The 20,396-nt window shown below is 32.8% G+C and overlaps 1 protein-coding gene across 1 annotated transcript in view; it reads right to left on the bottom strand.

Moving 5' to 3' along the window:
• Positions 1-20,396, bottom strand: part of Zpbp (zona pellucida binding protein) — a gene marked incomplete at its 5' end in the record, with an annotated part of 81,853 nt that overhangs the window by 56,742 nt on the left and 4,715 nt on the right. The window contains 2 exon segments of the mRNA XM_090332217.1: positions 3,625-3,774; positions 10,724-10,849. Coding sequence (XP_090188343.1) covers positions 3,625-3,774; positions 10,724-10,849 — 276 coding nt within the window.

The following is a 20,396-nucleotide window of genomic DNA, read 5'->3' on the forward strand; positions in this document are numbered from 1 at the left end:
TACTATAATCTCAGCCAACAATATTTTAGTAGACTTTCATAAATTTTCACCTCACTAACCTCTTGAAAGTGCTTAAAGGAGCCTAGACCATAATTTGATAACTAGTGATCTAGGACACCTGATTCAAAATGTAATTAATAAGCAACAAGAGCCAGGAGTGGAGGTATATACCTCTAAAGCCAGCACTTAGAAGGCTGAGACCAACCTTGCCAAGTAGCAAGTTACTCTTGAAAATCAGAAAGAGGGGAAGGAAGAGAAAAGAAACTAATAAGGACACAATAAATTTAGAAAAACAGAAATATATAAATAGAAAACTCACAGAAGGAAAAATAAACATGTTAAAAGATGTCAGAGGTAACAGGATATTAAAACTATAGCAGGACAGCAAACTATAAGGGATGCACCATATTACACACACTATACAGATCATTTTGTGTGCTATTATGATAGAACATTATATAAATTTAATAACAAATCTTAAATTACAATAATAAGACTTAATATAATATCTCAAAATTTTAAAGAACGATATTAACAAAAAGATATTGTAAATAAAAAACCCAAATGAGGTGATTAAGGTCAGAACTACTGAAAATTATTTAAAAAAAAAACTAAGCTCTGATGCTTTGAAAACTAGATATATAGACACTGAAACACAATGAAAAAAAAACACCAGTATTAGAAAGTAAAATATTTTAGGTGAACAAACTAGTGTCAGTTACAACATATCTGAATAAAGATTTGATACCATAAGCATACATAAACTATACCAGATGTAATATATGTGAAGCAAATTTAAGGATATAAACCATAAAATTAAGGAGTACTAGCATTGTAAACAGATTTAATTAGTATCACAGAAATAAAGATTAAAACAATAGAGAAAGAATATTATTATGAAGGGAATGTGATAAAAACCTAGTGAAGTAAAAGTAAACAATGAAAATTTCTAAAATATCTTTAAATAAGTAAAACTCTAGTAATAAGTGTAAGTCACTTTAAATATGAGTAGATATTTAGAAATTACAATAGTAAACATAAAAATTATATTTACCTGACATAAATATAATGTGCTAACTATACAAATGAGTTAAGGATACAGCTCAAGTAATTACAAAACAATAATGTTAACATTAAAAAAAGAACAAAAGTAGACACAAGAAGAAATGAAGTAATAGAATATATTTCAAATTAAAATTAGGAAGTAGTGTCTATTGACCCATCTTAAAATATTAGGAAAAATAAAATAATAATTGACCAGAAGCATGACCACATGGTAGAGTGCAGGCCCAGCATGCACGAAGCCCTGGGTTCGAGTCCTAGGTACCACATATACAGAAAAAGCTAGAAGTGGTGCTGTGGCTCAAGGAGTAGAGCTCTAGCCTTAAGAAAGCCCAAGGACAGCACCCAAGTCTTGAGTTTAAGTCCCAGAACTGGCAATAAAATAAAATGAAGGGCTGGGAGTTTGGCCTAGTGGTAGAGTGATTGCCTGGCATGCATGAAGATCCCGATTCAATTCCTCAGTACCACATACATAGAAAAAAGCTGGAAGTGGTGCTGTGGCTAAAGTGGTAGAGCTCTAGCCTTGTGAAAGCCCAAGGACAGTGCTCAGGCCCTGTATTCAAGGCCCAGGACTGGCACTAAATAAATGAATAAATAATAAATTCAATGACAGAAAATATTAAAGGACTTAAGTACATAATACTATAAATATCTTCATCTCAACAAATTTCACACACTGGATCCAAGGTATTTCTGAAATGACCCCTAGAAGAGCTCTATAAACTTGCTCCCAGAAAACCAATAAATTAATTTTAAAGAATATATAAAAAATTGAAGAGATCAACTAAATTTAATAAGAACAGTGCATATGTAAATTGTATTTGGATCTAGACCTGACACACACTCCTACCCTCACTGTATTGGATATATATTACTATCATCATTCTTGTAAAATGGTTTTCATTTTAGGCATTTTTACCGTTGTTAGCTTCTGTGAATATACACTCAAGATAGATTTTCACATATATTTATGATAAACTGATTAAATAGTAAGATGGATATAATTGTAATGTAACAAAAAAGAAATGACTGAAAGATTCAAACCAATGAGTTGTTTGATAAAATTAACAGAATTTCTTACTAGAAAATAAAGTAGAATTGCGTTTTTTGAGTAAGATAAAATTATCAGGAAACCATTTATACCTGTGCTAGTTGTATGGCATATCAGCGACAAAAACAATGTCATACAGTTTCTCACTGCTACTATAACACTTTACCACAAATTTAGTGATTTCGAACATCTCATCTATTACCTTACAGTTCTGAAGAACAGATGTCAAGAGTCTTACTGGGCTAGAGCCAAGGCGCACTCCTTCTGGAAACCCCAACGGAAAATCCACTCATACCATTTCCTCTACTAGAGGTTGCTGACATTATTGGCTCATGGTCCTTTCTCCATCTTCAAAGAAAATCACTTAGACCTCTCATTTCTTCACATCTCCTTTTTCTGCCTTTGACCCTTTTGCTTCCCCACCCAGTACAGTTCAAATAATCTCTCTCTCTCCAACTCAAGAGTTCTAACTTAATGAATGTGGCAAAGTTCCTTTCCCCACTTAGGGTACATGTTAACGACTTCTGAAGATAAGACATGGACCATTTTGAGAGCCAGTATTCTGTCTACCACACATTTCCTCTGATGTATTAAAACTTGTTCAGACAATTCTGTCCACTCTCAAGCTAGTCCTCCCAAATATTATGTTTTGATAGCTCAAAATGCTATCATGGGATTTACAGTGGTGTTTCATGATCTTAATTTTGAGGATGGCTATATGCTAGACTTTATAAGTAGCATAATCATAAATTTATATGCTGAATTGAAATCCCTTTGTACAACTTTCTAACGATAATAAAAATAAATTAAAAAGTTAAAAGGCAATAAGAACTATAACATTGTGGATTTGCATAGATCTACACGGCTGTTTTCATTCATGAATCTAAATGGCGATGTATACATGCCACCATTCCCATGAAGAAAAATGACTATACCCTCTAAATAGGCTGTGCTTTCATTGTTGGAAAAAACACAACACAGTCATATTTTTGTTTGTTTTTGATTGGTCATGGGGGAGGGGGATTGAAATCAGGGCTGGGGCACTGTTCCTAAACTTTTCTACTCAAGTTTAGTACTCTTCCACTTTGAGCCATTGTGCCACTTCCCATTTTCTAGAGGTTAACTGGAAATAAGCATCTCAGAGACTTTCCTACCCTGCTGGCTTCAAACTGTGATCCTCAGATTTCAGCCTAACCTTAGTAGTTAGGTTTACAGGTGTGAGTCACAATTACTGGCCCGTTTTGTTCTTGTGGGTCTTGAACTGAGGGCCTAAACACTGTCCCTGAGGACTCTGCGCTCAAAGCTAGTGTTCTACCACTTGAACCATAGCACCATTTCCAGTTTTTGAATGGTGAATTGGAGATAGGATTAAAGGCATGCGCCACTTGGCACTCAGCACCAGCCTGTATTTTTAAGAGGCTAAAAAAAACAAAGCCTCTTTAAAACAAACCCATTAAAATATGAACCCTTTAAAATATAAATGTTAAAATACAATTAAATTCATTTCTTACCATATACAATATATTTTAGTTCAAGACTTTTAACAATTTCTTCCACAGTAGGTTTATACTCCAGGAAACATGTGTAAACTCCACTCATACTCTCATCAAAATTCTGGAATACAAGGCTTCCTGTGGATGTTACTTGTGCAGTGCTGTTTTCTAAGAAAGAAATAACACATAGTTGTTTAAATTACAGTAGAGAGATAAAGTACCAAAACATGTTCAAGCAGACTAAAACCTTTATCTTTAAGGTTACTGAAAGGAGTTGCTGGTTTAACCTCACAGTGTATCTGTTGCTTGTTGACAGAGCGTGCCAGGATGAACTTTTTAGTGTAAAATTTTCACTAACCAAAGTTAATCAATGTTGTATGTGTATGTGTGGATGAAAATATATGCACAAAACCTATCTATATAATATATATAATACAGAAGATACATATCATATAGTGTACATACATATATAACTTGGAAATTTTTATATTTTTTAATGATGAGTTAAAGGCTTCAGTAGTTTAAAGTATGTACATGTAACAGATAAAATTGCATACTTAGAATAAAGATTATTAGAAATAAAAAGGAAAAACTAGATATCCTGTATTATAACATAGGATTAAGGTTGCAAGCTCAAGGATTATAGGTGCAAAAAAAAAAAAGAAGATTAAATAATAAGACCTGCCCACATTTAACAAATCCTAAATATGGCAGTGTTGGAGTTAGAGACTTTTTTTTTCAACATACTTCTTTGAAGAAGACTCTGCTGTGATGTGGAAAATGAATCTACCTCCCCGACATTAAGACCCATGTTTTAAAATTACTATGATCCGTCACACACCACATAATTTTAGAATAACACTTCATCTTTCTGAAGTCCAGCTCCTTCATTTGTGCAGTGAAAATTTGTAATATATGACAGCTTATCTACAGGGTTGTTTATATAGAAAATACAAGAAACTCTAACGTATCTTTTTAGAAATCTATAAATCATGAAACATGTTATTCTTAATGCTCGTTACTACAGTTTTACATCTAAACATCATAAAATTTTTAAATATGCTTAAATGATTTAATCATAATTGAAAGGACTATTTCAGGAAATTATTATCTTTTTCTATTTGCATTAATGGTACAATGCTTAAAATTTAAATTTGAAATTGTCTTACAAGCTGAGACAAAAGCTACATCTTTTAGTAGTTAAATTTCATTATTGTTAAATATTTCAGTTTCTAGGACATACAATGCCCCATTTCATATATGAAGGAGAAATGAATATATTGATATACCCACCCTCAAGGAATTTATATAGAGCCTTATGCCTTGGGAATTCCCACTTCTATATCCTAGGGGAAGCTGAAATATGTGATATAAACTTAGAATATATTTCCATTATAGTGTCTATTTTTCCTGAATATCTTTTGATAAATGTTTATCTTGAGCTATTTTCTAAAACAAACTAGTGTCATCCAAATGTTTCCTATATACTTCAGCAAATAATGAATACCTCACAGTAATACAGAAAAGGTTACCATAAATTTTAAACAAATTTTAGAATATCATATTATCTATTTGCCATATACTTCGTGGCAATAACTTGAAATGAAAGCATCCCACACAAAAAGTACCACCAGTGGTGTGTCTATGTATGTGTGTTGTATCCAAATGTCTACTACAATGTTTAACATAAAGCTAGAAAGCTGAATAGCTTTCTACTTCCATGTACTTTTTTAGAAAGTACACTTTGGAAAAGTAACTAGAAAATTTCATACTGTCAATATGAGAACCCATTCTATAATATCACTTATCACTGATCATTTCCTAGATCTTTTCATTTTATAGATCATTTTATAGTTCCAACTCTGAATGGAGAGTCATAAAGCCAAGGGATACATACATGGCACAGGTATCAGAAAAAGTATCAAAAACTCCTACAATAAAGTTTATTAAAGCTGCTTTACTAAATTTTTACTTATTGTTTTGATTTTCTAAAAATCCACAGAGGTGGTAGTTCAACTAGATCTTTAAAAGCCTATGCCTTATAGCTCTCAAGTTGTATGACAAAAGGTAAGCATAACTTAATTATAATTTGTTTTTGGAAACGAGCTTAGTTCTTACAAATTTTAGCTCATGTATAGAAAGTGAATGAGTAACAGTTCCACCGTTATGAGAAAAAAAGCATAGGAAAAAACTTCCAAAAAACAATATTTCCTGAACTTACCAAGGACAGAAAAGCTGAGCATTTAGTTTAGTTACCATTATAAGTATGTAAAAAGTTCACCTTAAATCTCATGATAAATCGCTGAAAGCCAAGTACAGAGCACCTGCAGACCACAGAGTAAGGAGGAGTTGGCCCCTTAAAGTTCTTTCATTCACAAGTACCTTCAGACCCTTCTAAAAGAGATCAAGGAAGCACGAGCTTCCCATTAGTATAGCAACCTACCAAACTCCACTCACAGCCATTTCCCCCACAGGAACAGGAAGAGAGGATATAAAAACTGATACCTACTTCAAGCCCTACAATTGACCAAAAAAACAAAAACAAAAACAACTGATACCTAGTACCTAGTAGGGCACCAAGGGCTCACTCTGGTAGTCCTACTTACTTAGAAGGCTGAGACTAAGGATCATGGTTTGAAGCTTGTTCTGATAGAAATGATCGTTAAATTCCATTTCCAAATTAACAAACAAACAACAGGGCTAGACTATATGACCAAGGAGTAGAGCACCAGCCTTAAGCAAGCAAGTCTAGCAAGCTTGAGATCCTGAACTGAGTCCTGGTACCAACAACAACAAACACTTGTCATCTAGAATACTGAAGAAAAGTGTTGAAGCTCAGGCAGGAAATAGGTTTTTAAAAAGTGTGTCATTTACATGAAAGAATCAGGAAAAAAATGATAAGCTAGGACAAATTATAGCCAGGGGAGCAGCTCGAACTATTGTAAAAGCCAAATTCGAAGACCTAATGACACTGTCTGCCAAAGACTAAAGCTTAATGAGAATATCAGTGTCACTTTCTATTAAAAATAGCAGTGGAATAAAGTTGGTGTAGCTGTGGGGAGGGGGGGCGGGCAGACAGAAAGAAAGAGAGAAAGGCAAGTCAGTCTTTTAGGAGAAGCATCACAAAAGAAGAAACCAAACTAAGTAAAAAAAAAATATACACTAGAGGAAATAATCTAGTGGAACAGGCTGTACCAAAAACCATTTTAAGAGCCTTTGTATATTTTGATGTCCTTAACTATAATCACAGCAACAACTAGCACCAAAGTCAGAACAATCGACTAAATTAAGACAAAACCTCTACACTAAAGATTAGCAAGGGGAAAAAAGTATACCTAAAAGCAGATATAACGAATTACCTCAAAATATTTACTATCCCATTCAAGATGTTCAACATTACCCAAAAATATAAACTAAAAGACTCATAAAATACAAAAAATAAAGGTCGAGAAATATTCAAAACCAGACGATTAATCATTGGCATCAACTAAGTAATGTGATAAAATAAAGAAAATACAGAGGACATATAAAATTAGGTAAGTGGTTTTAACACAGAATTCCAACTATAGAAAAAAACATGAAAGCAACATTGAAAATAAAAACCAAAGAAAGAAAGAAAATATACTACATACAATACCATGCAAAAGATTCTATACAATACAAATGAAATATCCTGCAGTGGGTTCCTAAACAGACACATACATACAATGAGGAAATCAATGAATTTTAAGATGGTTCAAAAGAAATTATTAACCTAAAATACAAGGAGAAGAAAAAGGAAGAACAGTTCATGATCTATGTAATTATATTGAAAAGTATATGTAAATGTGATGGGTATCTCAAGGAATTTTATCAGGAGTGAAACAGAATGAGGTAGATAGAATACCTGATGAAATAAACAGTTGAAATTTCCAAAAATTAATGACATCAAACTACAGATCAAAATTCTTAGATAACACCAAGCAGAATGAATTTTAAAAACCAAATAAACATAAAATTCAAATTGCTGAAAAGGAAAAAAGCTTCATATAAGAAAGCTACATTTATTTAAAAAAACATAAGAAGGTCACGGTTTTACAGAGAGAAGAATCATAGCAGACTTGTTATTAAAAATTATGCTAACAAACATAATATACATTCAGGATGCTGAAAGATCCTAGTGCTATATGAAGGCCCTTAACTCAAACTCAAGCAAAACATACTCCTCTCTTTCCCTTTCCTTTGGAATTTGTTTTTAAATTGCCAATCTAGAACTCTAAAATCTGAAAACAAAAACCTGAACAAATTAAACACAAAGTAAACAAAACTAAGAAAACAATACCAATACAAGATATCAATAGTTAAAAACAGAAAAATCAATGAAAACAAAAGCTAGGCCTTTGAAAAAGGCTGATAAAACAGTTAAGCAGATAGTTAGAACTACAATAATAAGCACACAATCGGGCTAGAACTACAATAATAAGCACACAATCGGGCTGGGAGTTTGGCCTAGTGGTAGAGTGCTTGCCTAGCATGCACAAAGACCCAGGTTCGATTCCTTAGTACTACATACTTAGAAAAAGCCAGAAGTGGTGCTGAGGCTCAAGTGGTAAGAGTTCTAGCCTTGAGAAAAATCCAAGGACAGTCCTCAGGCCCTGAGCTTAAGCTCAAGACTAATCAAAAAAGGAATAAATAAATAAATAAATATCACAAGGAAATGAAGGCACATTACTACATAATCTAAACACACTAAAAAGATAAGAAAATATTAAATTATTTTACCCACATTAAAAAATCTACAAGCAGCTGGGCGAGGTGGTTCATGCCTGTAATCTTAGCTATTCTGGAGGCTGAGACCTGAGGATCAAGGTTCAAAGCCAGCCCAGGCACAAAAGGACCTGAGACTCTTATCTCCAATTAACTTCTAGAAAATGGGAAGTAGGGCTTGGCTCAACTTGAGCTGAAGAGCTCAGGAACAGCACCCAGGCCGAGTTCAAGCCTTATGACCCACAAAAAAAAAAAAAACAAAAACAAAAAAAACCCCATAGGATTATAATTTCATTGAGGTTTTGTGTTATCAAAGATAATGAAAATAACAGTCAAAATGGGGAATAATTAAAGCTACTTAATATAGTATTTAAAGTATCAAAACCCATGTTATTAGGTAGAAATTAAAACATTCAAGGAAGTAATCCAACTTGTAGAAATCTGAGGATCTTTGTGCTAAAACTATAAAAAGTGATGCTATGGGTAAAAACAAAGTATATGTATACTTATGTGCTTATATATGTTTATGTGAACATTTAGAAAAGTGTAAAACTGTATACACTGTGAAAACAATGTATTAATCAGAAAAGTGTTAGATTTGAAGTAAAAGACAAAACTTGCTACAATAAATGCATTATCTTTTGAATAAACAATACAGAGAAAAAGGCAAGACCAAGTCTAAGATTTATTATATATACTTTACATTTTAATAATGTATTTTTCCAAAGGAATATGCACACACATATGCTTTTTTCATCAAAATTTTACTCAAACTATCTTTGGCATACCAAAGTATAGAGCAATTATTCTCACCTAGGAACAATTACATTTTTAAATAAACATTATTTTCCCATTATGGAAGTAAATAAACTGCTGCTCCCATTTTTTTTCAGTTCAGGGATAAATTAAAGCACATATTATACTTCAAAATGTAAATAGCAAGACTTGGTATATATTTTTATGCGGGTTACTGGAGCTTGAATGCAGGAGCCTCAAGCTCATTACACTTACTCACAGCTGGTGATCTACCATTTGAATCATCTTCCAACCTTGCATTTAGCTAGTTACCTTGGAGATCGAATCTAGCAGACTTTCCTTTTCAGACTGGTTTCAAATCACAATACTCCAGATCTCAGCCTCTTGAGTAGTTAGCATTGAAAGCATAAACCAATGCCTGGCTCTGGTATGACATTTTAAATAAGGAAATGTCTCAAATTTCAATTTCCAAATCAAACAGCAACAAACACATCAGAAAAGTCCAATACTTAAGCATTCCTAGTATTTAGCTTACAGCAAGCTTTAATATATATACACAATTACAATCCTTCAATTACAATTATGTGTTGCTATGATAGCATAAAATAAAATTCAATTATATTTTAGTATTCAGTACTTTCACATCTGGACTATTTCATTGATTTATATTCGCTGCCCAAACTCAAGATTTCTTTCACTGACCTTTGTCAATTTCATGAGCACAGAGCACAATTGTTCTTAGTGTATCACAGTAGTTTGGTATAGACTATATCTTTTCATCTCTCACATAATCTAACACAATGCCATCTACCAAATAGTCACCAGCTAAGTAAGAATTGAGTAATTCACTTCAAAAGAACAAGTACCTGACCTAAAATATAGATTAGCTAGTTGACCTAAAATGTAGATTAACTAAAGTTTAAGATATGTAGAATCAACATAAATGCTATAAAATTTACAGCCCTCAACTCCAATAAAGACATAAATCAAAACATGTTCAGAATAAATATTCAATATATTTTTCTTTATCCAAGATTAACAAAGTCCACAGGAGTGAATAACCCATTAGTATTATCTCAAACTACCAAAAGTTTATCAAAAGAATCTTCCTCTAAAGGTTTATAAAGAAAACTTCCTCGAAGAAAAATGTCCCATTGAACAGAGCTTTAGGATTAAAATTCATTAATCTGTATTGCTAGCACATATAGGGGTATAAAACCAGCTAATTACTTTTTAAAATAAATCAGATTTTATGAAACTAAAATCTTTAACTAAAACAAAAGCGAAATATGTATTTCAAAATAAATAACTAGGTAAACAGAGACTAGAGCCTCCAATCAGTCGTATAAACAGTAACTTCTGTGTTAGATATAATTGTTATTTGGAACAGTGATGTTTAGAGAACTTTACGGAAGAGTTCAATCTTCTATCTCTATACTGACAATAAAACAAGATGAGGAAAAAATGCTAATACATCCACATTGGTACTCTTGAAGGAGATTGAAAAGGAAAGAATTGAAGAAATGAATACATTCATGAGATACAAATAGTCTTTTACTTCTGAACACATTTCAGATGCATCTATTTAATTATGATAAGTGAAATGAAATCCTACCTGAAATAATCTTTCCTTTTGGCCCATGCCATTGGAATGATGGGTCTATCAGTTCAGCATTTCGTAGTCGCTTGGTTACACATAGCACATGTGGACTCTTTTGATGAAGCATGACATATACACTCACTGAAAATACAATATTAAAATATTCCAATAGTAGTTTATGCTCATCATTTCTATATAATTCCTTACATTTTTGCAGTTTGGGTTACATTTTTGTGCAGAATTTCTTTGGATTCTTATTTAGAAGTTTGATAGCTAAACTTGTTACATATAAGTAACTAACACTAAACAAATACAATGTATTTTATTTGTCCGTGTGTGTGTGTGTGTGTGTGTGTGTGTGTGTGTGTGTGTGTGTGTGTGTATGTATGTGCATGGGTGGATTTGTAAGTATCTGTAAGTATTTGTAAGTATCTGAAGATAATATGTTGGTTCTTTTTATTCAAAGACTCACATATTATTCTGAGAGTGTGATTACAATTAGAGTATTAAGATAATTCTATTTCTAGATTTTATCTGCTTTCAAAGACATCGTACAGATCTCATAGGTAAGTTTAGATTAGAGGAACACATACATTACTTATAGTGAAAATAACATGAAATACTGGATGAAAATAAAAATGTGATTAAAAAGTCAATAAATATATACTTTATCTTAAATATTAAGAATGTTCTCTGTGTCAACATTTAAGCCAAAGTAGCATACTATATATTGTATATATGCTTATTTGTTTATTTGCAATAGAGAAGGGAAGGGGGAAAACAGGGGTGGAGGAAGGGAAAGGAAGACAAAAACATGAGAAGGGATATTAAGGTTCAAGAAGTAATGCACCCATTATCTGACTCTATACATTACACATTATACATTACCCCTATAATAAAATACAATAAAAAATAAAAATGGTAAAGATTCAATTGTTTTGAGTTTACTTATAAGTAAGCTTTCAGTACCAACAATTTTAGAACCTACATGTTCACAATTCTTCACTAACTCACTCTATACAAATATTTTTTAAAAAGTAGTAAAATAAAAAGGGTTTGAGAATCAAATTCTGCTAAACAAATTAATGCATTACCTGTAAAGTTTTACTATAGAGGATAAAGATTAGTGACATACTTTTTAATAGCCATATCCTTCCATGATTTCCCCTCTATTGTTGTTTTTTGTAATCATCAAATGTTAGTACATTTTAACTATTTTTTCTATCTTGGTTGAGACAATCATTTGAATTTTTCTTCTTGCATTTTTAATTGAATATCTGAGATAAACTGATAGACTTTCTAATAGGTTTCTAATAGGTCCTTCTTCTTTACTTAATTATAGTTGGATTCAATCGCAAATTTCCTCATGATCCTTAAAACTATGTTCATAAATGTAACTATATATAATTTTCCACTGCTACCCTTTGTATTAACCATGTCAAGTGTTTAATACTATTATATATTCAATATTCATTATTTAGTACTTCATATTTATATGAAATACTCCAGTAGGCTCCCATGTTGAACACTGGGGTCCTCAGATACTGGTGCTATATTCAGAGATTCTGGACACTTTGGAAAGTGGGACTAGATTAAGGTAGTAGGTCCCTGGAGTATGTCCTTCATGTCTTCTTCCTCACCACCATGAAGTGAAGAGCCTCTGTCAAATACTGTGACCTCTAGGGTAGTTGTGCAATACACTGAATATAGGCTCAGAAACGTGGAACCCAAATGGTTATGGACTGAACCCTCTCAATCCATGAGCTAAAATAAATCTTTCCTCCTTTAAGCTGCTCTTCCAGGGATTTTGCTCACAGCTATATCAAAGTAACAGGTAGATACCTAAAGTTCTCACTGAAACATGAAAAGACCAAGAAATTTTTCTAAATACACTGTACTTATAAACAGATTTGTTGGATGGTAACTCCTTTGTATAACTACTTAAAGATAATAAAAATATAATTAAAAATAAATTTCTCTAAAAGAGTACATAGTTCACTTTACTGGCTATGTCTTTTTAATTAACACCAATTCATTGCACAAAGGCATTTCATTTTTCAACATGTTTCATTTGTATACACAACATCTTTTCCTCATTTTCTCTCATCCTTACTCTCCCCTTTCCAAAGCAATTCAAATTGTCTCCCTGTTCCACTTTCACACATGTATATAGCATATTTTGACTGTATTAACCTTCCCCCACCTCCATTCATGGCAAAGAAAAGGAAAACAAAATTTGGATTACCAGTAATGTCAAGTTTAATTGGTTACCAGCTTACTAAGTAATTTACTTTCAAAATGTGTATTATAGGAGCTATTCAAATTTATTATTAAGATTTTCAGATTATGGTTTTATTTTCCTGCTAACTTATAATACACTTTTGTACTTTCATCATTTTCTCATGAAAACATTTGCCAAATATTTATGTATTGTTTCAAGAATAGCATTTGATATTCAGTACTCTATTGCTCGATGGTTTTTTTTAAAACAAGGGCTTAAAGTCAGAGGCCTTATACTCACTTGGCATGCTTCCTCATATTAGTTCTCAGTCACTTGAACCACCCCTGCAGCCCAGTTTTCTGCAATTAGAATTAGAATCAAGGAGAATTTTTTTGCTCAGACTAGTGGGAAACTGAAATCCTCCAGTCCTCAGCTTCCTGATTAGATAAGATTTCTGAGTGAGCCGCCAGTGTTCAGCTCTATAACTCTTTTGTGATCTCTTTCATTAATTCATACTCTTCTTTTTCTTATATCTACTTGACTTTCCTTAGTTCAACCTTTAGTTCTAACTTCCTTAAGAAATGTCTCTTTAATAAATTTTCATCTCCTAGTATGTACCTGATTTGGCCTCTCCCCTGATCTGAGTATGATTTTCACATTCTCTGCCCAAACCAAGTCAATAGCACTGTCATTCCTTTGTGATTGTGATTTTCACTTGTATAGCTCATTAACATAGCACTATAATGGTAATATACAGTTAAACAATTTTAAATGCCAACATATCATATTTATGTATATTAATAAAGTTATAAGTAAAGCCACAAAAGTGTTTCAAAAAACACTGTGTACAGATTTTAAAATGTATTTGGAAGGTTAGAACTTTAAACATATAACAATTCTCCAAAAGAAAAGGATAACAATACAAATTATTGAAATGCTACAAACCTACACTAGATAAAATACAGTAGTATGGTATATGAACAAAAACTAATATATTTACTTTGAGGAAAACTAAATATGAAACACTGATATATGAGAGATCTTTATTCCCTAGAGGAAATACAGATTTATTAGTAACATGATGAAATTTTATTTCAATATACATGCAAGTTAAACTTAAATTTAAATATCATATAATATACAAAAATATAATTCCAAATAAACTAAAGGCCTTAAGGTAAGCTGTTATTGAAATAAATATAGAATACCTTAAAATTATTTAATACTAAAAACACAAGCATAAAAATATAAAACTAAACTCCTTAACTATGACCAATTTTTGTTCTGTCCTAGACAATATAAGCCAAATTAAGATTTCAATTTGAGAAGGTACTTGCTATAATGATGAATAATTATTACAATATAAATGATACAAAAGTAACTTCTTTAAAAAATTCAAGGCTGGGAGTCTGGCCAAGTGGGAGAGTGTGTGCCTAACATGTACAAAGACCCGGGTTCGATTCCTTGGTACATACATAGACAAAAGCCGGAAATGGTGCTGAGTCTCAGGTGGTAGAGCTCTAGCCTTGAGAAAGTCCAAGGACAATGCTCAGGCCCTGAGCTCAAGACCAGGACAGTCAAAAAAAAAAAAAAAAATCCAAGAAACACAAAGAAGTACAGTGGTAACCTAGCAGCATAAATACAAATTTTTATGTGTGTATGTATATATATATATGTGTGTGTATGTGTAAATATATGTATATATTTATATATGTGTGCATATACATATACATATATATTTAATATATATACATGGGATACATATATAGTGCATGGGGTGGTAGGGATGGATTGGAGCTTAAACTCAGTTCCTCTTGCTCTCACTGGGCTTTTTCTCTCAAGACTGGTGCTCTACCACTTGGGCCATACCTCACTTCTGTCTTTTTGCTGGTTAAGTGAAGATTTAAGAATCTGTGTTAGCTTCAAACCTGATGCTCAGATCTCAGTTTTCTAAGTATGTAGAATTACAGGTATGAACCACTGGTTCCCAGCTATTAATCTATATTTACTGTTTGGACTAAAGCTACCATTTTGTGCTAGTCAGGGTGTGGAAGAATTGGCGCACTCAATTTCAGCTGCAAAACTTCAGCTATGACCTGGTACAGACACTTAAAGCATTATTTTGGGGAGCTTAAAAACAACTCTGGTCCTATAAGGCTGAACTTCTACTCCTGTATTTAAAAGACCCATAAAACTTTTGAGCAGGTTCAAAAAAAGATATGTGAATTGGTATTCATCATACACAAACCAAAAATTAAGTAAACTAAGAGTGTAACAAACCTCTGAAGAAACAACACTGAATAAATTGTTCTGAGAATAAATAAAAACAGAAAACTAAACTAAAAGAAATCAAGTAAAAAGTGAAAAAGTTAAAGAACAGATCACAGAACAGAAAAATAGTCAATATAGAGGATAAATGCTAGTACCTTGTATAGCAGAAAAAAACTAATGAAACTCTAGGCACAAAAGAAAATAAGTTAAAGTAAATTGAAATCAGCCAGATGGTGCTAATGAAATAACAATCTAAAAATTAAAAGTAATCTGCATATTATAAACACTGCCTGATGGATTAAAATATTAAATGTTTTACAAGTAAATCTAATATTATCCATTATGATAAAGCAATAAAAAGATAAAGCAATGTCAAAGTTTAAAGGGTATAGTTGAGAAAATCAGTGAAAACAATAGGTTAAAATACTCCAAAAATTATATCTTAGGTAAAAGTAATATGCATAAGCATTTTCAAAATTCTACAAATTAAGGAGACTTTCATCAATCATGGAATTGAGTGCCAGTATAAGTGGGTTGAACTCTTCCCTCTCCTACCCCATTCACATATTTAAGTCCTAATCCCTAATACGTCAGAATGTGAATTTCTTTGGAGATGCCTTTCTAAAGAAGTCAAAGTGTAACTGAGTTATTAGTCTTGGTCCCAATCCAATATGACTGATGTCTTTGTAAAATAGACAAATACACAAATACAGAAAGAAAGACAATATCAATACATGTAAGGAGAAAATGGCCTTCTGCAACAGGATCTTTCTCTCATAGCCTTCAGGGTAATCAGTTCTGTCAAGCCCCTACACTTTGGACACAGGTTCCAGAACTGTGAGACATTTCTTCTGGATTGTTAGAGAAATCTTATCAAGCTAATATACTTGGTAAGAACAGTAACCTTGTAGCATTTCTTAAACTTTCCTCATTACTATACACTCTTCCCAGCTCTAATCGTCCTTGAACAGTAATAATCTGAAGTTATAAGGAGGTTCATTAGCCTGGAAGTTACTGGAGAGAGGAAGGCAAGATTAAAATGTCCTTAAGCCTTCCTTCTCAAGAACTGCCATTACTGGACATGTCAAGCACTTTCCTAAATGATCCTATTCTCTAGCTGCTTTAATTGACTTGAAGACAGCCTGATACAATGGGTATATTGGGGAAAGCATTAAGTTAACTAAAAACCTTAAGAGAAAAAAATCTGGTGAATGACATTCTCACATAACGCCATTTCCACATTTCTGACCCATTCCTACAGAATATTACATAGAATGCTCTGACATATTCCTAAGAAAACCAAAGCTTTCCTGTATACATAGAACTGTCTGCATATCCAGGACAGTGTTTATGCTCAAAAAACAACAGGAAGTCTCAAGTTATCACCTCTGACTGGAAATGAAGTTCTACACACAGCACAAAGCTAATGCTAAGGAAGAACCATTAACTCCCTGGACACAAAGTAAACATATGCCAAAACATGTACACAGCATAAATAAAGGACTAGCTAGGCGCAGTGGCTCACATCTGTAATCCTAGCTACTAAGGAAGCTGAGATCTGAGGATCAATGTTCAAAACCAGCCCAGGCACAAAAGAACCTGACACTCTTATCTCCAATTAATCTCTAGAAAACAGGAAGTGGGGCTTGGCTTAAGAATAAGGCATAGAAAGAACTATTTACCATAGCAAAGATATGGAACCAACCCACATGCCCCTCAGTTGATGAGTGGATCAACTAGATGTGGTATTTATACACAATGGAATTCTATGCTGCTGTTAGAAAGAACGGCATCACCCCATTTGTAAGGAAATGGAAAGAGAAAACATCATATTAAGTGAAGTAAGCCAGACTCAAAGTAACATAAGCTCAATGGTTTCCCTCATTTTTCACAATCAGTAGAAACCTTGGGCTCTCCTAGAAGAGATTTACAATAGAACAAAACCTAGATACACAAGGCCATATAGAATAAGGCTAAATGAAAGGACCTCCAGGATATAGAAACATAAGCTATATAATGAGTGATTGTTGTCCTTAATATACTATGTTATCTCTCATCTCTTTTGCTGTCTCTTGGTTATCTCATATTGTTACAGTATTTCACCTGGTTATCTGATATACTGTATATATACGTATTTGGTTATTTGAATTCGGATAGGGAAGGGAGGAAAACAAGATGAGGGGTGTGGGTGGCGGAGGGAAATGGGGACCAAGACATGAGAAAGGTATCAATGTTTGTGAAGTAACGCGCCTTCTATCTGGTGAATATAATGTAACCCTTCTATTAATTACAATAAAAAATATATGGAAAAAAGAAAAAAAGAATAAGGCATAAAAAATGGGAAGTAGGGATTGGCTCAAGGGTAGGGCAGTAGCCTTGAGCTGAAGAGCTCAGGGACAGTGTATAGGCCAAGTTCAAGCCTCATGACCCATGAAAAAAATAAATAAATAAAATAAAGGACTGACTAATCATTGCCAGATGTTTACTGAAATTTCCATGTAAACATTAGCTTAACTAAGTATAGCTTCAGAGGTTCAACATGATAAAGAATACATAGTTTAAGGAATTAAATCAGAAGAACTCACTAACAAATAATCACAACATTCTAATGGAAAGGAACCATTATTTATAGCCACTATTTAAAATATCCAATTTCCAACTTAAAAAAAAAACAAAGTATGCAAAGATAATGGAATCAAAAATGACCATTTGAAACCAACCCTACCGAATACATTAAATTAGCTAATTTAAAAATGGCCCAAGAAAATTATAACAAAATTACCTACGAAGTACATGATGATAATCTCTCATAAGATTTAATTAATTAAGAGATACAGAAGGAACCAGAAAGAAATTCTAGTTTCAAAAACACAATAATTTTAAACAACAATTAGGTAGGCAGAAAACATGTAGATTTAGGCAGGTGATAAATCATTCGGTGATTATCCAGTGAAAGAGGGAAATCATCAAGCAAATGAGTATACACATAATGAGAGTTGTGGGAAAAAATGGGGGCACAAAAATTAACGAGAAAAACTTCCCCAAATTGATGAAAATTTGAATCTACAAGAACAAGAAACTCAGTAATTTTCCACTAAGAATAAATTCAAAAAGGTCTTTCTCAGACACATTATGATTAGGCAAATCCCATAATGAAAGATTTGGGGCCACCACAGAAAGAAGAAAATAATCACAATGATCATCAACTAATAAGATTTCTAAATGTGTTAAAAATGAAACTTAAGATGAGAAAATAAATTAGTATTCAAAACAATTTGCAAAACGTTTTAGCAACATATAAATTCACTGGTGAAATCTACCAAACAAAAAAAAAGCATTAATATAATTCTTCGCAACTCTTTCAAAATAGAGACAGGAAATGATTTCAAATTGATCTATGAAGTGAATTTTACCCTAAAACCATAATTAAACACCACACAATACCAATAGATTTCCCTTATAAATGGTCATAAAAATTCCCAAAAGCTACTAACCAAATCCAGTAAATCTATGGATTCTAGTCAACTGTGATTTACCCCAAGAATACAGTGTTAAGAATATAGAAATAAATCCAAACATGGCATATTAAAAGAAAAATGGACAAAGACAAAACAATCATTTCTATCCACACAGAAAAAGCATTTGACAAAATCTTATTTTCGAGTCATAATAAAAACAAGGAACTTCTTCAACCTGATTAAGAACATTGTTGTAAAAGCCAGGTATAGTGGCTCAATCTAATCTAGCTATTTGGGTAACTGACATAGGTCAGGGAATAATGGTTAGAGGCCAACCTGGGCAAGAAAAATTCACAGGATTCCATGACCAATGGGTGAGTAAGGTATATTACGTATCATTCCAGTTACACATGGAAGTAAAATGACAAGTTAATGTTAGAGACCAGTCTGGGCATAGATCAACACCCTACTTCAAAAAGTAACAAACACATAAAAGGACAATTGAGTGGCTCAAACTGTAGAGCACTTGCCTAGCAAGCACACAGCACTGAGTACAAATGTCAGTACCCTACATAAAGCTACATGTAAAATACTAATATGCTCATAGTTCACATCATACTTATGATCTTCTAAGGTCAGGAGCAAAACTCATTTTTGCTATCATCCATACTAAACTGGAGATCCTAGCTGAAGCAACTGGCAAGAAAAAAAGAATTAAGATTGGAAATTAAGAAACATAACTGTAATTTCAGGTGTCACAACCTTCTTTATATAAAAAATTTTAGGAAAATTGGGGCTGGTAGCTCAAATCTATAATTCTTGCTACTTAGGTGGCTGAGATCTGAGGTGATCTGGGCTGATTTCCAGCCCAGGCAGGAAAGTCCATAAGACTCTTTAATTCATCACCAAAAAAAAAAAAAAAAAAAAAAATGGAAGTGGGGCTGTGACTCAAATGATACAGCATTAGCTTTCAACAAAAAAGTTCAGGAGCAGAGTATACGTCCTGAGTTCAAGCCCTAGGACACACACACACAAACATCTTAGGGGCCGGGAGTTTAGCTTAGTAGTAGAGTGCTTCGCTAGCATGCATGAAGACCGGGGTATTACATACATGGAAAAAAAAGCCAAAAATGGTGCTGTGGCTCAAATGGTAGAGCTCTAGCCTTGAGAAAGCCCAAGGACAGTGCCTAGGCCCTGAGTTCAAGGCCCAGGACTGGCAAAAAAAAAAATGTCTTAGGAAATCCCCTTCAAAAATTAGAACAAATGCATAAACAAAGTAGCAGCTTATGACATCAACATGAAAACATTAATTTATAAAATAGCAACAAACAATTCAACATTACATATAATCTATGATAGCATCAAAATAATATTTAGGAATAAACTTAAGGAAAAAATAAAATATGTATACTGAAAACTATAAAGCATCATGAAGATAAATTGGACTTAAATAGACATTTCATGTTTACAGAATGGAAAGCTTAATACTCTTGAAGATACCAAAATCTGATCTACAGATTCAATGCAATTCCTACTAGAGACCCAGTGATTTTTTTTTTTGCAAAAACAGACACTCCTATTTCTAGAATAAACAAACACAAAAGGTCTATATACCAGTCATAACAATTGTGAAAAGAATAAACTAAAGAACTCACATTTAATCATTTCAGAACTTAGTATAAAGCAACAAGATATTAACATAGAAATAAACATACAGACTCTTACAATAAAATGTTCC

Source organism: Megascapheus bottae, chromosome 5, assembly GCF_031878675.1.
Source record: "Megascapheus bottae isolate mThoBot1 chromosome 5, mThoBot2.hap1, whole genome shotgun sequence".
In the NCBI taxonomy this organism is placed as follows: domain Eukaryota; kingdom Metazoa; phylum Chordata; class Mammalia; order Rodentia; family Geomyidae; genus Megascapheus; species Megascapheus bottae.